Below are 27,611 nucleotides of genomic sequence, written 5' to 3'. Positions count from 1 at the left end.
CCATTCGTGATCATCAATCCATAATCATCAAACAACAAAGGTGAAGAGGTTCAATCGGAGAGAATCCAAGGAATCTTCTCGCTGCATTGTTGCCTTAGCTCCAAACTCACAATGCAGGATTTAGCCCATGCCTGCATGTGTGTATTTGTTTGTGCTCAATGCCATTGAACTCATGGATGAACACAAATTGGGGCCAAACATCCGAATAATGCATCCAAGTCAGGTAACTCTTTTCCTACTATAGGGAAATATACCTACGCATCACGGTCATGGTAGACAACATGGGTCATCTTGACCGAACAAGCGTCGAACCAGTCACCAATGGTGTCACTGTTATCAGCCACATGCAAACCAGTAAAACAAAAGGAGGAAATGGCTCGACGAACTCCCGGTTGCCTCTGTGTACTTGTTGCCACCATCCAGAGGAGGAAATTAGAGCTACGAATTTCATAGGGGAAGCGAGATGGTTTTAGATGCGGAATTTTGTTAGCGATTTTCAGGTCTTCAAAGTGTAACTGTGCTCAGGGGTTTTGTGTAAACTTTTTGGAAAAAACACTTTGGGCTCACGTTTCACGCTTTTGGGCAAAATGCGAATCACTTATAGTTTTCTAAATATTGACGTATCTATATAAGTAAAATGAACACCAAAATGAGTAAATACTAAATAGGCAAATTCATGATCGGGACTTCGTGACAGTGGGAACACCAAAATGAACTCAACGAGGGAACTGATGCTATTCATCTTAAACGCGCGTGGAAAACCCACTAATAACAACGAACATCTGTGCTTGACCCATCTAACCAGCAAGTAATAGAAATGACCATCACTGTCAGGCTAAAAGGTCAATTTGATCGTTAATTCCGGAAACCTCAAAAAAACGAACAAGCAGCTCTTGTGCAGTTTACTCAAATCGTTACACAACGTCCTCTCCACATGAACAACTCGTCAAATTACAACATAAAAGGACCTTCCCCCCCTCACCTACAGAACTAACAAATAACGAGCTACCAAGATAGAAAAAAGTTGACAGTAAATATAGGACGTGGTAGACTAAAAAAACAGCGGAGTGTCTATCTCTGTCCAGAGTGGGATGGACCCGGACGCCTCTTGTGACGTCCAGAACTTTGAACTACCTGGCAATGCAGCGGCGTCAAGCAACATAACATGAAACCACATAAACGATCCTTGTCTGCAAGTACTTACCTCCTTTATTGACTGTAATATATCCAAAATCTCTGCGAATGTTGGTCTTAGGGCGGGATCTCTCTGCCAGCATTTCTGAAGGAGACCTATGAGCATAGGATGAGTATCAGCAGGAATGGTAGGTCTCAGATCCTGCAAGAAGCACAATAAGATTAGTTAATCATGGTCCCCAATATCCGAGTTGATTCGGCCGTACTTTCCTTGGGAAAATTAAGATTAGAATGTAACAGTAACATGTGTTAAGTAATACCTTTTGAACAACAGCAACAGCTGCTTGAAGTGGTGTCATATCTTCATAAGGAAGCTGAGAAGAGAGGTTGACAACAATTTTAGCAAAACAACAGCTCAGCAAAACTGTTACTTGTATAGTATGTCTACAGAAAAGACAAACCTTTCCTGCCAGTAGCTCCCAAAGAACTACTCCAAAACTGAAAACATCTGCCCTGTGGTCGTAGGGCGAGTGCTCAATGACCTGCAAGTAATCGTGCTAGTTTAACTTAATTCAAAACAAAAGTGGTCTTTACTAAAATAAGGCAAAATAATCAGCTGCATAGTGAATATGGAGCATGTAGGTTAGGAATAACAAGGCACTTCTTCGCATGCAAGGAAAATCATACAGCCCAACAAGGAGGACTTACGGTCTTTGCATTGAGCCAAGAAACCATTTGATATGTTTTACTTTAGTACTGAAGAAACTCAAAGAAGCTTTGATAGGTAAGGCACTAGGTTACTCTGGGCTGTGATCCATGGGCTCAATCCCAGAAAAGGTTCTTTGGATTTATTTATTTTTCTGCATTTTCTGATATTACAAGGATTTGAACTATGATTCTCCAACTGATCTTACATGGGAACATAAATACATACTGCAGAAATACATCATATTATAGAAGACTAAACGCATAAATACAATAGCAAAAAGACAATGAATTAAATCCTATAAGCTTAGGTTATAGTTAGCTTCTCAAGGAAAATGCATTCTGTAATTCTTGAGAAAGAATAGTCAGTGATTGGTAGTCCACACTCATCTCGAATGCAACCAACTTATTAGCTTGCAAAAAGCAACATTTAAGCAATGAAACAAAAATTCATGCAAGGCTCTTTCGTAGCAAAGAAAAGTTAACCTCAGGAGCCATCCATCGGTAAGTTCCTGTTTCTGCAGTCATAACTCCGGACTGGTCTTTAACCCTTGCAACCCCAAAATCTGCAACCTTGACAACCTGCAAGATTATGAGCGATGTTTATGACAAAATGAGGTCCAAACCCATAACAACTGACTGAAGGGGCCTAATAGTTGAATTATATTTTATCCAGAGTAAATTCACAGTATCCTAGGTTTTGGGGTTGCAATTGAAGAAAACCCAGAGTTTTATGTCCTGTAGTATTGGCACATAACCCAGGGTTACATGCCATATGGTTTCACAAAACCCCAATTCTCACCCGAGCTGCCATGCGGTGCAATGCCAGTGAATGAGCAATTTTTTGTGCTTTCTGTGCATGTCCCAAGGTTGGCCAGAGTGCAGTGAGACAGCAGTTGGGACCAGCATAACAACTCACAACTCAGGTTGGAATTGGTCAGAGTCAAGTTTTCAGGACCTCTATGATGATAAAATCTGGGCTCAAGCAGAACAAGCAATAAAACACAGGTATTTGCAAATACAATCATAACACCTAGGTTTTGTCGAATTTACTCTTATTTACTTCGAATATATATAGTTATGCATGTTGAGCAGACTGAACATAATCAATTCATCTTGGTCACAGATCTTGCCCGAAAGGTGTCATGTTACACGCTACAGATCTTGGCGCCATGCAGTTTGTCGAAATCGCTGCTTATAACTAGCGTGTGTGTCTGTATCGGCGGCATAATGAATCAGATGTGGGATTCATCAGCAACCAGGAGGGAAGAAACACAGGACAATTGGGCATGCGGGATACGGCTTCTCACAACATTTCTTCAACCGTTGACATAGCCCCAGAATATAGTATATGCCCAGTGCCTACTAGCCGCCAATACGAGAATATGCCATCCAAATGATCTTTTTTGCGAGTAACTTCACATGGTCAGGACATCAGTAACAAAATAGTTTATGATGACAAACTAAAGATTCTTATTTATATCAAGAAGTGGGAACTATACTAGAGTTCTATTTTATTCACACTGATGTCACATGGCAAGTCAATAATGTATCACGAGCAACCAAATACCTTATCATCCATGAGAAGATTTGCAGTTTTCAAGTCCCTGTGGATAATGTTTATCTGATGTAAGTAGCTCATTCCCTTGGACACGTCTGATGCAATTCTTAGGACATCAACAAGCTGAAAAGTGCCCCTATGGTTGTAAATATAATCGAAGATACTCCCTCCACGCATGAACTCTAAAAATGAAAGGAAGGTAACCAAATATAACATGAATGGTGCTTCAAAGTAATGTTATACGAGAATATAAATGGAGCATTTACATATTAAGGACTATTCTGCACAAGTAGTATGACGTATTAGACCTGTATACCTGTAACTATACACAAAATAGGTGGTCTGGTGCACGCACCAATAAATTGTACAACATTCTTGTGACGAACCTTTCTGCGAAAATAGGATTATGTAAAGAAAAAAATGAAGGAGAAACATGGCATGCCTGATCAATTAGAAAACTAAAAGATAAACACATTAGGTCTTGAGACTAATATGAATATGTATCCAATCATTTTTAAAAACATGAAAGCTGACATTTATTATTCGTTTTTGGTGCACAATCTTAGCTGCCAGCCTGAGAATACCAATCAATCGAGAAAACTTGGAGAGAGGTTATTATTGTGAGTCCAATTTTCTTCCGAGTTCCCATCAGTAAAAGGGAATATAATCCAAGATACTGTATTTCATCAAAGAAGGTCAATAGTGATTGACATAGGCTGTCAACAGAAAAGTTGGAATAGGTAAAGCTCATCACTCACTTCATTATATATACTTCCTGTGCAAACTCACGCAGCATATCGACGCTAACTCGCTCAGGCTTGAGTACTTTGATTGCTACATCTTGACTGCAATAGGTCCCATGGTATCTGACAATCAATACACAAAAGTAAGTTAGTTATACACATAGCCGAAGGACAAGGGTTCCATCCACAATAGAGCCTAGGCACCCAAACCAGTACTTCATGTGCATTAAGATATGCCACATTAGGTCTGGGTGTCTTCTGATACCCACGAAAGTGTATTTGGGATACCATACTAAACTTATGTTGATCTCAACTAGTTTGATCTAGTAATCATTGCAATAACTACCAATGTGAGTGCAATAAATTCTTTCCAAGTTCAAAACTCACTTAGCATAAACATAAAAAAAAAATATTTCACATCGAACTTTGAATTACATATCCATCATATAGACATACTAGAAGGTTCTTGATGTGGGTGCCTAGGCTCCTTGTCAGTAATTTACCCAAAGTGGAATTGCTACTTTAGTTTATAGAACATACAGGTCACCAAATGATCCAGCTGCTAGTTTTTGTTCAAATTTGAGAAGCCTTGGATCAACTTCCCAAACATCGGTTGCATCAGCTGGTATCTGGACACAATCAGCTGGAGAAGAATCCTCCAATAGCTGACGACCCATGCTAACAGGCATGGAATGAACCAATGGCCATGCTCTGTACTGCATTAGTAGTTGAACAGAACTTAGAAGGTGAACACATTTACAGCAAACAACTTCAAATCTTAAACTCCACATAACATCACAATTAGTGATTGTTTTGTGTGTTTTAAAAATTTGTTCTTGTGGTTAGTTCAACTAAGTTACATGTTATATGTGCTTGCAAAAATTATTGCAGTAAAAAAATCAACCACAACCACTTAAAAGTTAAAACAGCACATGTTACTTTCGTTTATCAAACTGAACATGGGACAACATAAAGGGGCTTGCAATTAAGAATTTCTTTGGTGAGTGTTCGTAAATGTCCTCTTGGGACAGCTATTTAGGAGTCAGATTAATTCTCAACTAGAAAGACCTACTTGGCTCTGTCCAGGAATATTTACATGTGGATTCAGAAAACAAAGCATGCTCAAACATATCCCTCCATTTCACTGCATCTATCCTTGACATCAGGGGTATAAGTTTCAAAACATTTGTCCACTGAAGAAATCAAGAGTGTAGTTATTACCCTTACTTAAATACTTTGAAAGAGCTAGATAGTAATAATCTGTCAATTTATAGGGGTATGCATGGTCATTTCTCATTAACTATCTTTTACATCTAGCGCTTTATTGTTCTGTGCACATGGTGGGTTGTGGAGTGCGGACAGATACAGCGAAACAGAGGGAGCACTGTATTCCTATTTATATCACTGCATGGCAAAATGGATGCACCAAGTCTGATGTTTCAGAAAAACTTCGAAGTAGGTGCAGTTAATTATTAATTGTTTTATTTGCAACAATCAAATCATTGATAAGTGGCTGCATCTATTCTCTGAGTGCCAAGGTAGCAAGCAATCTTGGTGTTCGATTCAAATTTTCTGAATCTCTTCAAATGTTTTAATACTCTGGTCATGTACAAAGACTGAAGCTGGTCCTGCAAAAAGTTTCTTCAATGAACTAATCATTTCAGGTTACTGGAACAAATGGGAGGACTTTGTTGTAGGACTTGGACTTGCTAAAAGATAGTTTTCCTCTAAGATAGCAGGTGCTTGGAATTAGTGGTTGGGCAGAAATTGATTTGCTTGTATTAATCTTGTTCTTTGGTTTGTAACCAGGTCTGTGGTGGAGGTATTTTTCATCTTGTGGATCCACCTATTAGACTATGTATTTTAATTTACACAATATATATGAATTTCACTCCTGCTCTTCCTACAAAAAAAAATCACAATGGAATTACTAATTTTCGTCCAAAAGAGAACTTTAATTAGTTTGAGTAACTTACTCAAGGTCTCAACTACTCCCTCCGATCCATAAAAAGTGTCGCCCATTTTGTACTAAGTGGGCGACACTTTTTATGGATTGGAGGGAGTAACTATCAGTTTCACTAAATTAATAAACTTGTACGCAAAAGATATCAAACTTGAGCAATACCAATAGTTTCAACTTAAATAAACGCAATGTCAGCAAGAGCATTGCTTCACTTCATTACCTTTATTTTCTCAATTCCGCTACTGAGTGCATTTCGTAGAACATCGACCTGGAAATTTCAAGAAAAAGTTGAACATAACAGCAAATTAGAAAAGCTAAGCACAAGCAGACAGTTGTAATTTTAAGAGGACACTATAAATTCAACTTGGCTACAGTTACAAAACTTCATTACAATTTATAGCCATGACAAACGAAGAAATTTGATTTGTTACAGTACATTAGAGGGCCCAAAGAATTACATGTAACTGAATATGCCAACTTTTTTATGCTTCCATCGTGCCTTCACGAATAATGCCACACATAAACTACAGGATAGATACCTGGCGGCGGCATATTTAAAAAGAATAACAGCATTAGAACAATGAAAGGAAAGGTATGTTTGGGTTAGTTTGAAGCTATCATTAATCATGTGTATCTTAGCTAATTCTGCTTTTTATCAATGCATCGAGACGTTTTTTTCTCAGAAAGAAAAAATAAGTCTAATTTATACAGTTTTTCTTGGGAATTAATGTTCAAACTGCATTATTATCAAAATAATATAGCATGTTAGAGCCAACTAGAGCAAAATTTTGGTGGAATTTGGAAATGCTCAAAAGCAATTCATATACATGTAACTTACAATGTAACAATTGCAGTATTGTTCAGAAGTCAAACTATTACATATTGTTAATTGATCACAATTCGTCTGGGAGTGGGACAGCTCCTAGCAAGAAGCCAAGACCATTGGCTGGCTGAGGTTAGGAAGTTGCATTATGCATGCATATCTTCATAGCTGGATAGCTAGATTAGTTAGATGCATATAGTTATATTCAGATAGTTAGAACATGGTTTTATCTTTGGTTGACTGGTTGCATTAGATATCTTTGTAGGTGACAACCTATATAAGCACCACGCTGTAATCTGATTGGAGGTGTATAGACTATTTAATCATATTTGTTAGCCATGTAATATCTTTTTTTTAGGGAAAGGACAGTAGATCATAGGCCTACTGCCATATATTAAAAATAAAAAAAGTACGCAAAGGCAAAAGCCTCGAAAAACTATCTAAAACTTGAGATCCATGCTTCAAAATTTACATATTTCTTTCTCTTAGATCTATGGAAGACACTGCATCGATAGAAGCTAGGAATAATATTGTTGAAGATGAATTCATTTCTGGTTTTCCAGATGCGGGACCTTGAGTTCTTCCTTCAGATGGATCACATTAGCATGCACATTCTGCTTAGCAGAGAAAGTAGGGCAGATGTATTTCCAGCAAGTCTTGGCAAATTTGCAGTGGAAGATAAGATGATCCCTGGTTTCCAGCACATTATCTTCACACATGATGCAGTTATAGGAGGGAACATGGAATTGCCTCTTTTGAAGCATGGCTCTAGTGTTAACTCTATCAATGAGCAGGAGCCAGAAGAAGAATTTATGCTTCAGTTGGCAGCAGCTTTCCCACAGCCATTTGATGGAGTTTGGAATGTCAAGGTGGTTAATCTGAGCTTGATAAGACCGAGTAGGTATGAACTCCTCTTTCTTCCATATATATGACCAGACATCCTTGACCAGGGCAGGGGTTGGGTTAGTGACAAGCTCTTGCATCAAGTTAAGTTGTTCATGAGCCTCCTGAGACAAGGGGAGATGAAAGAGGCCAGTCAAGTCCTCAGTATCCATGACCCTCTGGGATGAAATATTCTGGTCGATGACATATGAGAAGAGCTGTGGCCATTGAGTCTCAAGTGGATTGCCTCAATGCACATTCACATGCGTGGTCTTCATCTCTGGAGCGTTCTATCTGGCAAGATCTCTTCTACCTTGCCCTGAGCAGCCGTCTGCTGATATAGCTACTGCCGATAGGCCCGTGCTGCCACAGGCTCTCTCCACATACCAGGAGGCACTGGACTCATATCGGGATTTTCTGTCCGAGGAAGCAATGGAATGCGAAGTCCCTATTGCCTAAAGTCAAACTCTGGCATATCCTTCAACAGGCTATTCCAGATCGATTCCTCTCCCAATCGGTGCCCTCCTTAACCTATTGATGTTCTTCCTCAAGTCTCCACCATCAAACCTCCTTTCAAGGATGTTTATCCATAACGAACTAGGTTCATGGCAACTATTTTAAAATGGAATCTATAAGTATACTAAAAGGTGTACTGCTATCTTGTAGTATGGTAGTTTGTCTGTATTATGTTAAAGAACCACAACAAGAAGAACTAGTCCGTACTACCTTTGTTAACTCAGATACGACGTGTTTTATGTTTGTTGTTAACAAATATTAGGCACACGCACCATCCTCAGCGACATATGTGTACTCTCTTTTCTATAATACTCTTGGTTGCAGCTGGGTTGGATGTGTGTGTGCGCGGTTAACATAACTCTGGTATATTTAGATGTTTACAGAACAGATCATGGATTAGTGCAGTTTCTAGACTATTCTAGGAAATAAAAAAAATCTTACAAAGTTTGAATTGCTTAAGATTCCACAAGTTTTATAATAGCTACAATATTTTTAGAATGGGAGAACTCTCTGTGCTTGTTGTGTGCGTGCTCCCACTGCGTAGGTAAGGGATATTAATGGCGTAGGTAGTGGGAGCACTCACACAACAAGCACAGAGAGTTCTCCCATTCTAGAAATAATGTAGCTATTATAAAACTTGTGGAATCTTAAGCAGTTCAAACTTTGTAAGAAATTTTTTATTTCCTAGAATAGTCTAGAAGTCACATTCCTATTGCAATAATCTGTATCATGAGAGAATGTGCATAGATCTAAGGGCACATTCAATGATTGAGATAGTGATAGGCTAGGTAGCACAAACACAAAATTTGCTACCTCTCAGCATACGTAAAACATCCTAATATTTTCAGGATTATTCAATTTACAATATTGCGACTATGATAGAAAATCTTCAGCTTTTTCTTGCTCGACGGACTTTATAAGGTCTATTGAACTATAGAGAACAATTTTGAGTTTTAAATTTGATCTGCTCAAGATTAGTACAATGCAAGGTCGCAATCTGAATACAAATGTACCCTCAAAATAGAAAATACAATTGCCTGTAATTGATCAAATTCAAAACTTTAAATCTAAATGAATGTTTTTATTTACCCTTCGGTAACCATGTAGTAGAGTATTGTCATATGAGCTGGCTTAGATGCCCGCATGCAAGATAACTAGACGTTAAATTAACCTTGCTACCAAAATAGAAAAAAAATTAAAGAATATTATTCTTTTTTTATGAAGGGAGCAGTAATGTTGATCAAGGTTAAATTACCTCATACTTCCATCCATCCACAACAAAGATATCCAGGGAATATCCATCACTTGTTGAAAATGCATGCGCTTCTTGGATATTAAGACCAAGCTCCCCAAGTAGAGCTGTTAGCTACATGAAACACAAGTATCCATTTCACATATTGTCCCAAAACGTAACAAAATAAGAAAAAGTATAGCATAATGGACGTCAAGTATCAGAAATATGCAGAGTTAGACAGAACCAACAAATCAACTGTACAACTGTACAATATCAACAGGTTTTTTTCTTTACCTCAGTTAATTTAAGCATGTGAAAGGTTTTCCTAGTTATTATTTGCAGTGAAATCAACTGTTCTCATGCTTCCATAGCTGGATAGATCCAGCCTCATCGTTACAAGAGATTACAGTCTGGGAGGTAATGTGGTGGCAGTTTCCCAGATAACCGGGTATACACTACTCGTCTGTTATGTACCAATGCAAAGCTGAACGAGGGAATTGATTTACATATGAACATGACCAATAAGTCAGGACATGCAAATAAGAAACATGGAAGTTTAAATGCAGGCAGAAACCAGTCCAGGTGCTGTAGATTATTTTTCTGTACTAGCACACATGTCAATTTGATCAACATCTTTCCTCCTGAACCTACTGAACTCTCCGTACTGGTGTTTCGTAATTCTGCATCCTTACAGAGCAGCGACTTTGCATCGTGCACCATGATGTACAAGTCTCTCTATACTTGCAGCGCTCACCATGGTGATCATGCGGTCAAAGATATCAAAACTGAAACTGTAACATAATGCTTGTCCACCACAATAATTAGACCAGCCTTTATAATACCAACATGACACACTAGATACATCAGCCCAAAAAGATCGCTTGACTTGACTACTACATTTGACCTCAGAGACATTATATATAGAACATACACTAGCCAATCTCACTATGAACACCAGGCAACAGGAGTCAAAGCACGTTAGTGCTGTCTGAACTCCTGCACTAGGAGCATCCATTTAGAGAACAAGATTAGTGAGTGAGTTGTCGCATCAAATTGAACAAAAAGGAAAATAAAGTTTGTGAAGGAACAAGGACAAAGCTGGAGCCTGATACCAAGCAATATGAACAGACCACAGGCTGGCTGTAAACTACAAATACAAGGAGCTATATCGTTACTAAGCACCATCAGCTCCACAACAGCAATGCCAATTGCTACGCACAAACAGCACAATGCTGGTTAAATTTTCAACAATTTGGAGGTGTAAATAATTAGCCATAGAATTAAAAAAAAAGGTAATTTGCAGGCGTATACCATAGTACATTAATATGCTACTGCTGTGCAAATGGTAACTTCGATCTCAATAAGAAGATGAACCTTTTACCTGACTAAGAAGCTTTGGCTTATCATCACATGCAAATATGACTTCATGCAAAGGCCTGTATTGATATTAACATCAGAAAACATTGGCCCTTAACTTATTGTACAAAAATATACTTAAACCTAAGAAGGCCCCACAAAGAACTGGGGAAAAAATGCAACAATGTTTGTTTTTTGGGCTTTTATACTCTGATAAGCATGAAAAATATATGCAAAGTATTTAATTATACTCTAACAACAACATAAAATACATCGACAGGCATCCTTATACTGTATGACGCAAATCAAAATAATTTGTAAGTTAACTGCACCATATTAGAGAATCTGGGACCAAAATCACCTTAGATCACTTGATGCAAGCGCTGAGCATTGAGGATCTCGTTCTTCTTGCTTAATCGAAGTTGATGACTCAACTTCAGTGCTTCCATCAACTGTGACAATCTAAAACTAAATTTAGTTAACATTCTCGATGCTATTGATGGTGCCATGGATACCATCAAAACTAGGAGAAAGTGCATGCATTAATCTCAGAAAAATTGATCCCATGCAACACAATAAAGGTGGGAGTTTTCCTATGTACGGAGTATCATTTGTTATGGAAACTGCAGAAGGTAACATATAAAACAACAGTATGCAGCTGCTAACACTGTAAACTGATTATGTAAATGATGAGGTATAGACCTAGAAAACAGCCCGTTAAAGATCATAAAATGAAGTACAGAGATCATCTTACGACTTAATCACCTGTGAACAACGAACATCAAAGACCAGCCCATTCATTGGTTCACGGGCCTCCTCAAGCAATCTCTTGTGCAACAAAACATCATCAACCCGTTCGATATTGACATCCAATGCATATCTGTCAGATCCACGAGGCCGAGCATGTCTGGGTGAGATCACAATGACCGGACCTTTTCAAGTTAAGTGATAGCTCTAAGCTTCTTGCTACAGCACACAAGAGCTGGAAAAGGACATATATATGCAACCTTGGTATTGGCGAGACAAACCCATGAAAACAAACTGAAGGAACAATGAGACCACCAACAAAGAAAACGAGCCAAGCCCATGCTCCACCAAAGTATTATGACAATATCCAGGATGAATACAGCTTGAAGTACATGTCTAGACAAAGATACACATGGCCGGACTGCCTAACTGAACGAGCAAGAGATCTTTTGCGTTAACATTAAAAGAAACAAGCATGTGATGTGCTTGCTAACTAAACAGCGAACAAGTCCTGAATAGCTTGTTTTCAATGGGAGAAGCTCTTTTTGGATGAGCCTTCACGTGATTAAATGAAAACGAGCAACTTGATGTACTGTACTACGAGGTGTTGTACTGCTTTGTAGTACTACTGTATTTATAGTACGTCCGAGTTGTGGTAATCAGGAGTAAATTACTGCGTATTAATTAAGAGTAATGAAGCCAGTCAACAACAGCTAACAGAACGATCTATGTGTATCATCAGGAAAGCGGTGAACCTAGGGATAGTAAGCACAGTTGCGCGCGCGCGCAAGTTTGTGCAGCGGCCGGCAACAAAAAGGGAATGAGATGACAAGGTGGTGTAGGCTGTCTGTCGTTAGCTATAGCAATCTACTGGACCCCCAGGCAAAAGTAAAGCTAAGGAAGAAAACAAACGCGGCCAGAGAAAATTTGGATGATCCAAACAAAACAATAGAGCTAGTAAGCATCACGAACAGTGGCATACTAGCAGCGCAGCTTATATGCTCCCAACTGCGAGGCAACAAAAAAAACGCAGCAACCACCCGGATCGCTCGCCCGGCCGGGCGGCAATCCAAACTACTGCTGCCTCCGTTTCATAATTCTTGTCTCAAATTTGCCCAAAAGTAGATGTATATGTTCCTAAAAAGCGTCTAGATGTAATATTCGACAAGAATTATCGAACGGAGTGAGGAACGGAGGGAGTAGATTGCTAGAGACGGGCAGAAGAATGAGAGAGAATGCGAGAGACCGGGGGAGAGACCGAGAGAGAGATGGTAAGCGGGGGACCTGGCGGGGAGGCTGTGGAAGTGGGCCCAGAGCTCGTCATCGAACCCGGGGCGCGCGCCGCCGGAAGCGGCGCCGCCGCGGATCCGGCGGAGCACCTCGCGGTAGGCCTCCGTCTTCCGCCGCCTCCCGACCGCCCCGCCGCTGGCGGAGGACGGGTGCAGCGGCGGAGGCGATGCGCCGCGGCTGCCGCAGGACTCGGCGGCCATAATAGGGCGGGGGCGCTAGGGTTCGCGCGAGGCGAGACGGGGCGGCGGCGGCGGCGTGGTGGATGGGTCGTGGTGGTCTTAGTCTACTCATGGAGGCGACCTCGCGGCCGGAGAGCAGCGCTTTATACGAGGAGAGAGAGAGAAGGGTTTCCCGGATGGGGGAGGTGGTGGGTGCTGAGTCATCTGCGACGGGGAGACGGGAAACTGCTCGCCTGGGCCTGGATTCGAGGCGACACCTTCTCGCGCAGAAAACCCTTCGTTTCCCCATATTTCTGTATCACCCACACGAGCTGAACGGAAAGCTCACAGGGGCACGATCCGCATTTATCTACAGTACGCACTTCACGAACCGCATTTAATATAATCCGCAAAGAAATAAGACAAACATTTAATACTGTACGATGTTTAATAAAGAGAGAAGCATTTAATACAATAAGAAAAAAAACTAATGCGATGTCTTATTACATGGAAAAAAAGATGCTATCTACAGTAGCGTTGATCAAAACCAATTAAAACTTCTCTCTCACAAAACATGTCAAATGTGAGTACTCTAGCAGCTTGTTTGGCACTTTGGTGTCCTTCATTTTATTTAATCTAATAAAGATTTTATTTGGCTGAAATTGAGTTCCAGATTCAAAATCATGTAGTGAACTGAGGCTAACTCAGGTGGTCTGATTCCTTGTGGTGGAACCATCTCACCAAAATTCAAATCCTAAATTTGAAAATGGGTGCTCACGTTTACCTGAATTTATTTCAGGATTTAACCGGCACTCTTCTTTTAGTGGTAGGGGACGTACTACCCGTCAACAACGAGACGCTTGTGGTGAGATCTGTCGGTTTGGTCTTTTGGAGGTGCTCATAAAGGTAGGGTGTGCATCCATAATGGTGAGTGTACATGTGTGTTCGTGAGTGGTTGCGTTTGTACCGTGTTTCTTAAAAAAAAAATCAAAATCATGTATGTCTGCTAAGATTTTTTGAATGATAAATAAATTTAGAGGAATGATGCCTTTTAAGAAGAAATTGGACATAATTATATGTGTAGTTTCATGAAATTTAAGCTTAAATTCATGTACCCAATTCCGTGCACCAATAAGGTGGTTTTTAGAATCCAAAATGAATTTCAGGATTTAGGCCGACATGATGGGAGCCATACGAGTTTTAACATACAAATCGTTGGCGGAATTGTATCTAATACTCCTATGTATTTAGTGTATATGGCAGGGTGCAAGTGCAATGGGAGTGCTCTTAATGTTATTTCTTATAATTAATACTCCCTCCTTTTCATAAAGGTTGGAGTATTTTGTTTCGTTAAGACAAACTTTTGACAAAAACTCTATTAATATGTAAGTTATATGATACGAAACTACAATCATTACCAAGAACTTTTAAGGTCGAATCAATTGATATAAATTTCATGTTGAAAAAACACATATCAATAGAGTTTTCATCGGTCAAAGCCTTATCTTAATGAAACAAAATACGCCAACATTTGTGAAATGGATGGAGTACTAATGTGACTATGAAGTACTCCCTCCGATTCTAAATTCTTGTCTCAAATTTGCCTAAATATGGATGTATCTACTCTTAAAAGATGTCTAGATACATGTAATATTTCGACCAACAATTTAGGATAGGAGAGATATATGATGATTAAAAATAATTAATTGTGTCGCACGTTGTTGCATTTCGTACCTGACAAAAGTTACCAACATCGAGATGGCATTGCATGGTGTGCTATTTGCCTTTTGCCTACGTGTGACTTTGATTCGTTGAGCGGATCACTTTCTCTAACAACTGATTGAGGAATATGCCGTGCCGTACGTCCGGATATGTCACCAGGACGAAAGAAAATTCTCAAGACTAGTGCAAACGATGAAACGACAACCCTTCTGGAGCTCAGTTCGAGTTGGTTCCATCCAATGGACAGGCCGGGACTGTGTTTGTGTTCGGAAGTTGAAACATAAGAACAATGTTTCGTGTACTCCTTTTTAGGATAAGACCGATCTGTGGTGCATCGACAGCAAGCCATCTGGAAGAACGCGTGGCATCTCTATTATTTTTCTGGGGACAATGCAATATGGCATCTTCTGCGCATATCCGGCGGCATATCCCGATAGAAATTTCGCACTGCACATAGTGCCTAGTATGATAATCGATCAAGTAGTTGTATCAACCGTGTACTCGCTTTTTTACGGTCAAGAGACAGGTTTTGTAACGCATGTATTCTTGGCACCTAAAATCTTAGATTCGCTCCCGATGAGGATCATCATGATCATTGCCAGTCCGGTGAGTCCAAAGCAGAATGGAAACTTGTTGCATCGAAACAAAAGACACGAAGGCCTAATGCTGTTAAAAAAAATAAGAAGGCCTAACACACTACCAGAAATCACACTTTCCCCTGGGCAAATGTGCAAACACTGTAACTTTAGGTAAAGGGAATTTGCATCCAAAAATAAATATGATGTTAACTATATCTAGAGTTTTATTTGAGTTCTAGGTGAAGAATGCCACCTTGCTAAGAAAGATGCTCATGGTGGGCAATTTTTTCTTTCTTTTCGAGTCCATCACGCGCTTTTCCTCGGATGGGCCGTCTCGTTTCGCACAGGCCCACTTGACAGCAATAGAGGCAGAGCAAAAAAATTCGCTATGTCACGAGGCACCCCGCGAGAGACAAGAAAGGATCCTTCTTCTCCCATCTCACAAGAACAAAAAAAAATCTCAATCTCCTTTCCCCTCTCCGCCTCTCACCGTCGCGTCGCCCTGCCGTATTTGCGTCGATCTGCCCCTCCCCGCCGTATCCGCACTGCCCCGCCGTACCAGCGCTGCCTCGCCATACCTGTGCCGCTCTGCCTAGCGTCACCGGCGCCTTTCCTGCGAGGTCCGCCGCCCGCAAGGATGCAGTCACGGTGACCGTGCTTGGAACCATGGCAGCGACGAGATCCGTTTTCTCAAGGTAACTTCCCGTGTTCACCTCCCCTTCTGGTTCATCCTCTCCCTCTCAATCTTCTCTATTTCTCTCTATATATCTATCTAGGTCTCACTATGTGCTATGCTAGATGTTATAGGGTTTTTTTTTTGAGAATCTTCCGGGTCTCGCCGTCGCGCGTCGCCAGACCACCCCATCGAACCCCTGTGTCCCTCTCGCGGGCGCCCACTGCCACCCGCGACTTCCCCTGGTCTGCCGCTTCGGCCTCATAGACCACCCATCCGGTCTACAACTCCTGAAGGTAACTTCATGTCCTCCTCAATGCGCCCTTGAATTCAGGAATAATGGTAGGGTGTGGGCTCTAATTCACTCCCTTCCCTTCTTTACTGCAAATTAGTAATTATTTCCACGGAATAGATACTTGGAGATTGCTCTGAAATGTCAGTAACTATCTGGACCTCCTCTCGTCATCATCCTCAATGAGCCCCTGAATTCAGGAATGATGGTAGAGTGCAGACTCTAATTCAGTTATTTTCTTCCCTTTTTTTCTTCATTGCAACTTAGTAATTATTTCCACAGTATAGATACTTGGAGATTGCTATGTAATTTCAGTTTTCATATGGTGGGCTATGGCAGATTATAGAAAAAGAGAACATGAAGTTGACTTTTGTAGAACTCTTTGTGTTACTTCAACTGCAAGATCCAAATTGTCTTCAGAAATAATGGTCTTTCACATGGAATAAAATCCAGCGTTCAGGTATGTCTTCAGAAATAACTTTTTTTCCTTCCTCTGTTCAGGTATGTCTTCTGAAATAAAATCCAGCGTCATATGGAATAAAACCTGACATGGATACTTTGTTTGCTGCATGGGTGCCTAAATATTTGAGATGGCTGTGTAGGGAATGGGGATGTATGATCTTCTCCGATTTCCAAATTATCATATTTATAGCTGTTATGGTTCTCAGATTTTGTATGCAAGCAAAGGTAAGGTAGAAGCAATAAGTTATTCAATGAGAAGAACATGGTATTAGAGAAAATATGGCTAAAAGAACTCAATAGGCACACGGTAGTATTACTGTCTACACATATTTATATACACATGGGTTTTCTAGTATAGTTAGACTCAAACATGTGCATGGAAGAAGCTTACTACCGCTATCCATACTCCTAAATGGCCATGGATGCAGCCATCTCTTTTAAGATGAACCGACCGTTAGTTTTTATAATACTTGGAACGACAAGCTTCCTTTCTAAGAACATGCAGCATGCATATGCGATGGCTGTTTTGGAATCTTTGCGTTGCACCTCTCCTCTCCCCAAATGGAATGCATGCCCAGCAACGAGCAAAACTGTGTGTTGTTGTATATACATGTCACTACAACACAAATGTCTTGTAGAGACATTTTCATTGAGCCAATATACTCTTTGTCTCTACCTAGAGACAATTTTGAGACAGAGTTTCATGTAGAGGCAGTTTATGAGGCGCTATGGATAATGTCTTAAATATAGAGGCACTAGTTGAGACATTATGGTGTAGAGACATTTTATGAGGCATATAATAGATTGTCACAAGACTCCTGTAGAGACATGGTTTTGAGATACTTGATGAAATGACCTTACGGTATGGTTAGAGGCACTATTTGAGACACATTTTATGTTGTGTAGAGACATTCTTAGCAAGTTTGAGACATGTAGCAGACTAGTCATAACAATTTCATTAGAAGTATAAGCAAGAATTGGTATCAGGTTGAGATGGTTAGGTGAGTGTGTAGTTTTCCTTAAGGTCTTGAGTTCGAGGATTGGTTTCAACATGATTTTTTCAATGTATATTTTCTAGCACATGAGTATAAAGACACAATTTAATGTCTTACAAAATGTCGCATTGAATGTAGAGACAATATAGTGTCTCTATGAAATGTCTAAAAAGTATAGAGACACAAAGCAATGTCTTTATGAAATGTCGTATTGAACGTAGAGACGGTATAGTGTCTCTATGCAATGTTTAACACGATAAAGACGTTTTATTAGTGTCTCATCACAGTGTAGTTTACTTTCAGCCTAATGGTACATAATTTCTAGTTTGTTGATGAGGAATTGTTAACTAATACCACTTTATATATATTGATGCTACCACATGTATTCATCAAACTCCTAAAATGAGTGTCGTTTTATTTTCAGGAACGCAATGTCAGCTCACATATTTCTGCCCACCAACCTGCTACAAATCGAGACAGGCTGTTTGGAGGTTTCTTCAATGAGTCTAGAACAAGAGCAATTAGGTTCTCATTTCTGCTCATGAGCAGCCAAATGACAGCAACTGAATAGGTCTTGCGTATGCAGTGTTTTGGTGTAGCAAACCACTGCATACCCATTTGTGATGGTAGTTGACATGTTAAGTCATGTTGTTTGGGCATAGCAAACTAGCCATTTACTGATTTGTTATGGCTGTAATGAGGTTTTCTTTTTGTGTAGAAACAAAATTTGCTACTGATCATGATCGTGTTATTTGAATGAAGAGTGAGATTGATTGAAATAATTTGTGCCATGTGCAGTTTCTATTACTTACTAGTTCTGACTCCATTTGAATATAATTTGAACTATGGTCAATATGAATTCCAATATGGTTCCCTAGAGTATATTTTAAACTCTGGTTGGTAAACTTCTCTAGGAGAAGATGATGATGTGGCATGTGTTTGAAGGTGCCATGTGATTACTTTCCCTAGAGTTCCAGCCTCTAGGTAAAGAAATGTTCCCCATAGAGGTGTTGAAAAGCTCCTAGGTAAAGCCTTTTTTACCCACCATACTATACTTAGGGTTCTTTACCTAGAGCAGTCGCTAGGTAAAGCCTTTACCTAAGGTTTTTTGGCTTTCACCTAGAGTATTTGGCCCAAGGGAAATTTGTGAGTAGTGACAGTCGGGAGTAACTTAGAGTAGAAACATGGTTATGTTATTAGTCTAAGTTACTACTTCCATAGCGGGTAGTAACTTATATGTGATGTCAAATGTTGTGTCATTTATTAAGTTGTGGACTCATCTTGTCTTGATTTGTGTGATATTATGGTAACATATCTAGTTACCACCTCACTATCTTTTTTCATTTATTACCATGCCACATCATAAAATTGCCTAGTTGTCACTTATGTTACTCCCTCCGTTTCATAATTCTTGTCTCAAATTTGTTCAAAAATGGATGTATCTATTTTTTTTAAATGTCTAGATACATGTAAAATTTCGACAAGAATTATGAAGCGGAGATAGTACTACCTAAGTTACTCCCACTATGAGTAGCCTAAGACGTGTGTATGCCACGATCTATATATACGTTGGTTGGTGGTGCCATCTAAGATTTTTGACAATGTGAAGAAAAGATAATAAAATAAAAGAGAGAGAGAGAGAGAGATAATTTGTTTGTAATTCTATGGACAGTCTGTATAAGATTTTGTTTTCAAAAACACCTTATAAACTATAAACTATGTTTTTCTATTAAAAAAAATGGGACCGAAAACTACACGAAGCACGGTTGATTAAGTGGAAATAGGATCGAGAGTGACAAATGAACCCGTAACCTTGAAGCCGCAACGGCCTGTCATAAGTTGTCCTCCACTGCCTGCAAGCACAACCAAACCACCAAGGGCTTTGATTTGATCAAAGCTTTCAACTAGAGTATAAAAAACCCGGAGCTATGTGTTTGGCTCTTCGACATCGTTTCCAAGAAAGGATACAAAACCCAAAGACACCATCATCACCAACATTGACCCCCAGTTGGTACAAACCTTCACCTTGAGCAATTGACACCAACACCCCATCGAACCCCGAGGGAGGGTTCCAACCACCAAAGAAGACCATTGTTGATTGCGATTTTATGGATGTAATCTAGATTATGCAAGATGGCCTTCTTCTGGCCGGACAGGTGGAGTGCTCAAGACGGATTGTTGATATTGCGGTTGTATGGATGTAATCCAGACTATGCAAGATGGTGGTGATTACATTGGTCCGGCAAATGTACTCTTCTTCACTACAAGAAATGTGGCTTTACGCATGTCTTGTTTCAACATTGTCCTTGTGAGAGTAATTTTGTTGCTCATAGTTTACCTAGTTATACAGGCGCGGGGGTCTCATCAAACTGCTTGGTATGATGATCTGCCACCTTTTATTTTCAGCTTTGTTTTGCTGAAGGTGCAAGCCAGTTTTAAAATCATTAAAGTTGCCACGATGATTTTTCCTTAAAAAAAAAGACCATGGTCCATGGTCACTTGAAACATGGTCATAGGAGGGCACTTAGTTCCCGTGTCAATCCCTTTGGCAGTACTATAAAATAACTACTTCAGTGTATATTCGGTTTATATGATTATGAATCATGGAAATAGAAAAGGTAATCAGCGTACACTTCAGTCCTTAGAATGAGGCCTTACTTAATCTTAAGAATATCCTTACAAATTATGTCAATCTCAATACAATCACTAAGAAATTAGCATTTCTATTATTATTGTTGAGATACGTGTCGAATAGAGGAGGAAATTGCACGTTCCACCACTTATTGGGGGCGTTGTTGTGCAAAACACCACTTCTATGATTTTTTTTGCAGATTTCACCACGTATTGGTCTGATTAGTTGTAGATAGGTCTTAATAGCGTGTTAGGCGAGCTAACCACGTTTTGACTTGTGGACCCCGCATGCAGTGCCAACGTGGACCGACCCCTTACCACGGTGGACCGGGTCGGGTCTGAGCCAACCGATTAAAATGAAATCATGCCCGATTCGGTGGAGGCAGACCCGACCCGACCCGATTTACCATATTTTAGAACATAACCATACATGATTTCTTTTTAACAAGTTGGCTCCAAACTCCGGTCCACCGTGGCAAAGGGGTCGGTACATGTTGGCGCTGACATGCGGGGCCCACAGGTTAGAAACGTGATTAACTCCTCTAACACGTTATTAGGACCTATCTGCAACTAATTAGACCAATATATGGTGAAATCTGCAAACATTTCATAGAAGTGGTGTTTTGCGCAACAACGTCTCCAATAGGTGGTGGAACGTGCAATTTCCTCGTGTCAAATGTGTATGAGTAGGGCTACAATTGGACTTGGAATTAGCGGAGAGTTAGGTGCTGGAGTCGAACACGTGTAACCCGGGCCTAATATATAAAGACACCGTAGGGTAGCGCAAACAAATCATGACAACATAATAGTAATAGGCTCGCAGGGGGAGCCGGCGGCTTTTGCCGGCGCCCAGAGTGGCCGGTGTTTGCGGTATTATGGGGAAGGAGCGCCTATAGTCATGCCCCGGTAATGGAGGCTTTGGCCGAACCTTGATACTCCCTCCATCCCATGATATGAGGCACACACATATTCCTAAATCATCAATTTGATTAACTACGTATATTTTTCTTAACAAAAAGTACATCATTAGAATCATTATTGAAATAACTTTATAATTGTATATTTTTTAATTATTTAATTTATACTTAGTAAGCTAAATTGATGATCTAGGAATACGTGCGTGCCTCATATTATGTGACGGAGGGAGTAACAAATATCGTGCCTCGGTGTATCGTGCATCCGCTGGATTTCCACTACTACAAAAACGGTTATCAGTAACGGTCAAAAAAGCACATCACTAACGGTCCCGGCACCTGTTACTAACTTCCTGTTACTGATGCACATATCATCAGTAACGGTCGGACCACCCGTTACTGATGATGCCTATTAGTGGCCGGCGCTATACCCGTTGCTAATAAGGCGCCCCCATCAGTGGCGGGCACACATATATGACCGACACTAATAGTTTTTCATTCAATTAAAAAAAAAGCAGGCCGGAGGCCAGATGCACCAAATCACAAATTGATCAAATTAATGTCTCACAAATTAAACATATTAATCAACGTCTCACAAATCAAACAAATTCAAATATCTCTGTTCGTAGATCCAGAATAGGGATTAACATACACTTGAAAAGAAAAGATTCATTGAAAACAGAACGAGATGAACTCGTGGAACTCGTGGAAGTCGACTTCTTCGGGGTCGATCTGCCGAGAGCTCCTTGACCATCTCCTCCGCGAGCTCCGACGGCAGGCGCGCTACTGTGGTAGCCGGACGAGAGGGCCCGCGGCCAGATCCGCCGTGAGCACCTGACCATCTCCTTAGAGGGAGAGTTAGAACCTTAGAGGGAGAGAGAACCGAGAGAGGGAGAGAGTACGAGAGACATACGGCGGGAGGAGGGAGCCGGGGAGAGGCCAGATCCGCGTCCGGCTCGGGCGGATCCGCGTCGGGGCTCCATGGCGCGTTAAGGGAGGCCGCCGGCGGCGGCTACCGGAACTGGCGGCGCCGCGCGTTGTTGTTGCTGTCGCCCGCGCCCTCCTGCGTGGCGGCCAGGACTGGAGGCGGAGCCCGCGCCTTCCTGCGTGGCGGCCGGGACCTGGGGCTGCGCCCTCCCACGTGGCATTGGCGGTCGGGACCAGGGGCTGCTCCCGCACCCTCCTGTGTGGCAGGGGCGGCACCCTCTCCCTCCTGCTCGGCACGGCAGCAGCTCGGACTGGAGCCATGGAAGAAAGTGAGGAGGGAGAAGATAGGAGAGGGAGAGGTCGGGATGGAGAGGAGGAAGGAGAGATTGGGACGTCGCTGGACTCGAGAGGGAGAGCAGAGAGAGGGGCAGAGGAAGAGAGGAGGTGGCGGTGGAGGCAGGGAGGGAGGGGGTGCGAGTTAGGGTTAGCCGTGGGGTTTTTATAGGCCATGGATTTCGTTGGGCCTCAAATGGGTTGGCCGGCCCGAAAAGATACATCAGTGACGTGCCCAGATATTGAGCCCGCCACTGATGTGTGCTTTTCTGATTTTTGTTATTTTTCGCATTGAACCATTAGTGACGGGCCCCCGAGCCCGTTACTGATGATTGGTCATCAGTGACGGACACGAAAGACTCGTCGCTGATGTCTCGTCATGTATGCACCGTTTTCTAATAGTGTTTGTAACACTCGGTTGGCCTGCAAACCAAAAGAGCATTAGGTAAAATGCGAAACACTCGGTTGGCCTGCTTGTGCTATTTCAAACGCCCGAAAACAACACACAGACCGTGAAAATTGTTTCCGGTTGCGAGAGGAACAACTAAGCTCGACCAATCGATCGGTCATAAATCATAATGCCGGTTGATGCTATCTCATCTCAGCGACCAAATCGATCGCACACACTGTGTTGTGGCAAAATGGCCAGTGACCACATCGTAATCCTTCTTCGGAAAGCTGCCAAATCCTAATCTGTGCCGGCTGCCACGCTAGCCTAGCGGACAGCTGCACGCTCTGTTGCTGTCCATCACGTGGTACACTCCATCCCTTGCGCATCCATGCACCTTTGTCTCCACGACACGCACGTTGGCCCTCGTGCCGGACATGCGTCTCCCCGTCGCCACGTCCCTGGCATGCTTCATGCCTTTGCTCACTCCTCCAGCTTGGGATCTGTCAGCACTCAGCAGCAGTAGCTCAATTGGCCGATGACTAGAAAATATACTCCGTAGATACTCTGTCGTTCTGAATAATTTTTGACTCAATTTTTTTCAAATATATATCTATTCTTAAAAAAGTCTAGATACATGTTAATATTTTGACAACAATTTAAGAGCGTAGAATATTTAAACTTCGGGAGTCATGATAACTCAATCCCACGCTGTACTTGAGGGAATATCTGAAACATGGATGCAAACTGAAAGAAAAAGGAAATGGATCTCACTGTAAAATGAGGATTACCCAGAAAAAAGAGTCACCTCGAAACTGACAAATACCGGAATTTCCATTTTGCAAGAGGATCAAGGTGAAAAAGTGCCCCACGTTGCCTGCATGTTCTGTTCCAGCTTCGTTTTTGTCCGGTGGACTAGAATAACTTCGTTTTTATTCGTGGATAACGTTCTGTCAGTACAGAATACTGAGTGCCGACATAAATAAATCACAAACATGTCTATGCAGGACAGCCCCTCGTCAGGATAACATACTTTAATTGACAAGTTGAAATGAGCGGATGGCCGAGTCTTGTTTAAGACTTTATTTATTTATGTATTCCAAAGCTAGAGAAAGAGAATGCGAGGACCAGGAAATAGCATCCCATTTTTTACTAAACGAGCGACACTTATTATTGATACGAGAAAGTACATGCTAGAAAGTTAATTTAAATAGGAATTTTAGACACCTAAGAGTGTCAATTTTATAAATCTAGATGATACAAAGTGGAATTTTCTCTTTAACAAACACTAAAGTGACCAACATTATGTTTTGTTTTATCGTAGGTACCTTCTACTAGCAACAAAACTACTCCTATTTATTATTAAGAAGCCATTTTCTCCCTTGTTCTTTTGTTCTACATTTCACATTGTAAAAAATGTATGTACATATCTTTTAAAACCGGAGGGTGATGTTGTTGGATGTTGGAGATTTCTGAGGTTCTGGGTTTTGTTGAAAGTGCCCAAGGACCAGAAGGATGCTAAAAAAGGCTAGAGCTCACGTATAGAGGCATTTTTTTAACCATAAGTATGGAGGCAACCGACGAAAACTGATTGTTAAATAACATTATAGTTTTCTTATAACGATAGAAAATATGATGTTGTCTGCGGTTTCGACCCGTCAGTACGAAAAAGTTGTAAGGACACATAGTTTATATACGATATTATATAACGAAACAAATTATGTTGTTATTTGCAGCTTCCACCCGTCCGTACTAAAAAATTGTAAGGATGTCATTCAATAACGTTATAATTCTCTTATAACACAATCTACAAATCTGTATTTAGGAAACTATTAAGAACTTTGCACATGAACAAAAATATGAAAATTACGTGAAACTATGAACTTTGCACTTCTTTTCCATGGTACTCCTAGTTTATATTTGACGTGGATATATAGAAGGGCTCCTGGATAGGTGACTGCCCACTGCCAGCAAATATCCTGATCCCAGATTCACTCCAACCGGGACAGCATTCCATCCAGGTTCAGAATGAACGTGGATGTCTCAATGGACCATGGCAAGCTAAACTATAGTCTACTTGACCCTCGAGGTGATCTTATCCACGGACCACGGAAATGTTCTTCGTACTCCTAGGTAGTACATTCACGGCTCTCCAAACTTCCAAAGTCCAAACATTGATCAATCATTAGAAAAACGTAACTATCACGAACTAATAGTTTCACAAGGCCGGTATACATGCTCGATCTCCATAGAAGTCGGAAAGGGTAAAGTGCTCTCCTCTAAAATGAATTCGGACCTTTTTCTACAACAATTCACTTTTTTTCCGAAAAAAAAAAGGTGTAGTAGTGCATTTGGACCGGGTATAACATGTAATAGGTACTAACCAATAAGCGGTACGGTGTATTTTTCATACGGGAGTACTAGAATTTACGGGAGCTACCGATTTCATTTCTGATGCATTTTTGGCTACGGATCTACTAACTTCATTTCTTAATGCCTATATATTTGCAGTTGTTCTGAGTTGTGCCAAGTAAAAATTTGTTAACTTTGTGATGTCTCGCACATGACCGTTTGGCAATGGGTTACTGGCTTTAGCGAGCTAGCCACTGCTTTTCTGTGTTAGGGTGATCTCCACCGTGTGGGCCCAACGGCCCACCGGGCCCTAGATCTAACGCGTCCAGATCGGGTTCGCCCAACCCACTATGGTTGGCGGGTCCTTGTTGCGCTGCGCAATATAAAGAGGTGAGGGGGCCGGGACACGAGTTACGAGGTTCGACTGCGTAGCCAAACCCCCCCACCGACAAACCCAAGACCGATCTAGGGTTTGCGCAGAAGCGACGGGAAGCTCCGTCGCCGCCGTCGCTCCCCGTCGTCTCTCCCTCATCGTCGCTCCCTCGCCGTCGACATGGCCGCTTCGTCAAGCTCCTCGTCATCCCAAGGCGAAGGTACACATCCCTCTACCCTTCTCTCTCTCTCTCTAGACCCATACCCGAATGCCATGTTCTATCACAGTAGAGCTATCTACCCGTCCCGATCTACATCTAGTTGATCCCATAGTTCTAACATTGGTATCAGAGCAACGTTAGAATCATAGATCCGTCGGGATAGAAAAAGAAAGAAGAAAAAGAAAGAAATCAAAACGAGGCAAACCCTAACCCTAAAAGAGAAAAGAACAGTCTACACGTGTGGTGGTGCCTGCGGCTGCCGCCGGTCGCCGTCACCTTCAAAGCCACATGATAAAGCTCCCATGCAACATCAGCAACAACAAAAGTTTTTTCCATTGGACAAAGATACATGCCTCCACTACAAGAAGACCGGGCATACAAGAAAAATTGCCCGGAATGGCTAAAGTCAATCATGGCAAAGAATGGTATAAACTCCATTTCCTTTGTAAATGAATCCTTGTATACACAGTTTTCAAAATCTACTTGGTGGATTCACTCCGGTGCAACTGTTCATGTTGCAAATTCTTTACAGTGATTCCTTTCGACGCGGACTACGCAAAGAAACGAAAGATGCATTGAAGTTGCAAATGGAGTCCAAGCGGATGTAGAAGTTGTCGACGACATCTCCTTGGAGCTTCCCAATGGAATCACGATCCTGCTTAGAGATGTGTTTTATGTTCCTTCATTACACATAAACTTGATTAGTATATCACGTTTGGACAAAGTTGATTATGAATGTCATTTTGGACATGGCAAGTGTGCCATATGGTTTAATAATGATTGTGTGGGTGTTCCTTCCTTCACAATGAGCTTTATTTATTATCCATACGTGAAAACGTATATTCTGTGTGTAAAGTGAATGAACATGATGCCGCGTCGGAGAAAGCACAAAAGAAAAGAAAAAGGACTCATGAATCATCGAAATTATGGCACTGTCGTTTGAGCCATATTTTGAGGGGGAGAATAGAAAGACTTGTTAAAACAGAAATTCTTCATCCATTAGAGTTCTCAGAAATAGAGCAATGCGTAGATTGCATTAAACAAAAGTATGTAAAAAAAATAAAAAAGGGTGCAATAGTAGCACCAGCACACTAGAAATTATTCACACAGACATTTGTGGACCATTTCCTGTGAAAAGTGTGGATGGTTATGACTCGTTCATAACATTCATAGACGATTACTTCCGTTATGGTTACATTTATCTAATAAAAGAAATGTTAGAAGCGTTGGATAAATTTAAAATATTCAAGGCTGAAGTTGAAAATCAGCATGATAAAAAGATAAAGATAGTAAGATCCGACCGTGGAGGGGAGTACTACGGTCGGCACATCCCATACGGAGTCCCTGGACCTTTTGCAAGGTTCCTACATGAGACTGGAATAGTTGCCCAGTATTCAATGCCGGGCGAGCCTCAGCAAAATGGAGTAGCTGAAAGGCGTAACCGTTCCCTTATGGATATGGTGCGCAGTATGATGAGTTATTCCACATTACCATGAGATTGTGGATGGAGGCATTAAAAATTACCATTCACATTCTCAATAGAGTGCCAAGCAAGTCGGCGCCCAAAACACCGTACGAGCTGTGGACAAGAAGAGTGCCCTCTCTACAACACCTGCGGGTGTGGGGGAGGCCAGCTGAA

The 27,611-nt window shown here is 41.2% G+C and overlaps 1 protein-coding gene and 1 long non-coding RNA gene across 6 annotated transcripts; one reads left to right on the top strand and one right to left on the bottom strand.

Moving 5' to 3' along the window:
* Positions 1–788: 788 nt before the first annotated feature.
* LOC100831319 (serine/threonine-protein kinase STY17) lies at positions 789–13,348 on the bottom strand. Its single transcript, XM_003563088.4, has 15 exons — positions 12,949–13,348; positions 11,683–11,797; positions 11,279–11,379; positions 10,943–10,997; positions 9,583–9,693; positions 6,327–6,374; positions 4,684–4,859; positions 4,159–4,266; positions 3,717–3,790; positions 3,410–3,582; positions 2,326–2,421; positions 1,596–1,676; positions 1,455–1,508; positions 1,205–1,336; positions 789–1,134 (listed from the first exon to the last, which is right to left on the bottom strand). The coding sequence occupies exons 1-15, from the start codon at positions 13,152–13,154 to the stop codon at positions 1,072–1,074; spliced, it is 1,593 nt and encodes a 530-aa protein (XP_003563136.1). The 5' UTR covers positions 13,155–13,348; the 3' UTR covers positions 789–1,071.
* Positions 13,349–15,808: 2,460 nt separating this feature from the next.
* Positions 15,809–18,638, top strand: LOC104584726. Of its 5 annotated transcripts, none has more exons than XR_001405677.2 (4): positions 15,809–16,107; positions 16,220–16,381; positions 16,478–16,585; positions 16,717–18,638. It is a non-coding gene; the product is annotated as an uncharacterized LOC104584726 (long non-coding RNA). The 5 variants fall into 5 exon arrangements; XR_001405679.2 differs by having other exon boundaries at positions 15,810–16,107; positions 16,498–16,585; XR_002959958.1 differs by having other exon boundaries at positions 16,211–16,381; positions 16,478–18,638.
* Positions 18,639–27,611: the final 8,973 nt, after the last annotated feature.

The sequence above is a fragment of the Brachypodium distachyon genome, chromosome 1 (genome assembly GCF_000005505.3).
Source record: "Brachypodium distachyon strain Bd21 chromosome 1, Brachypodium_distachyon_v3.0, whole genome shotgun sequence".
Classification (NCBI taxonomy): domain Eukaryota; kingdom Viridiplantae; phylum Streptophyta; class Magnoliopsida; order Poales; family Poaceae; genus Brachypodium; species Brachypodium distachyon.
This window is presented reverse-complemented; position numbering and strand designations above follow the sequence as displayed.

Coding starts and splice junctions, on each gene's coding strand:
- LOC100831319 (XM_003563088.4), bottom strand. CDS start 13,154: ATGGCCGCCGAGTCCTGCGGCAGCCGCGGCGCATCGCCTCCGCCGCTG. Junction 10,998..11,278: donor CTTGCATCAAGTGATCTAAG/GTGATTTTGGTC, acceptor ATATCAATACAG/GCCTTTGCATGAAGTCATAT. Junction 9,694..10,942: donor AGCCAAAGCTTCTTAGTCAG/GTAAAAGGTTCA, acceptor TGTTTCATGTAG/CTAACAGCTCTACTTGGGGA.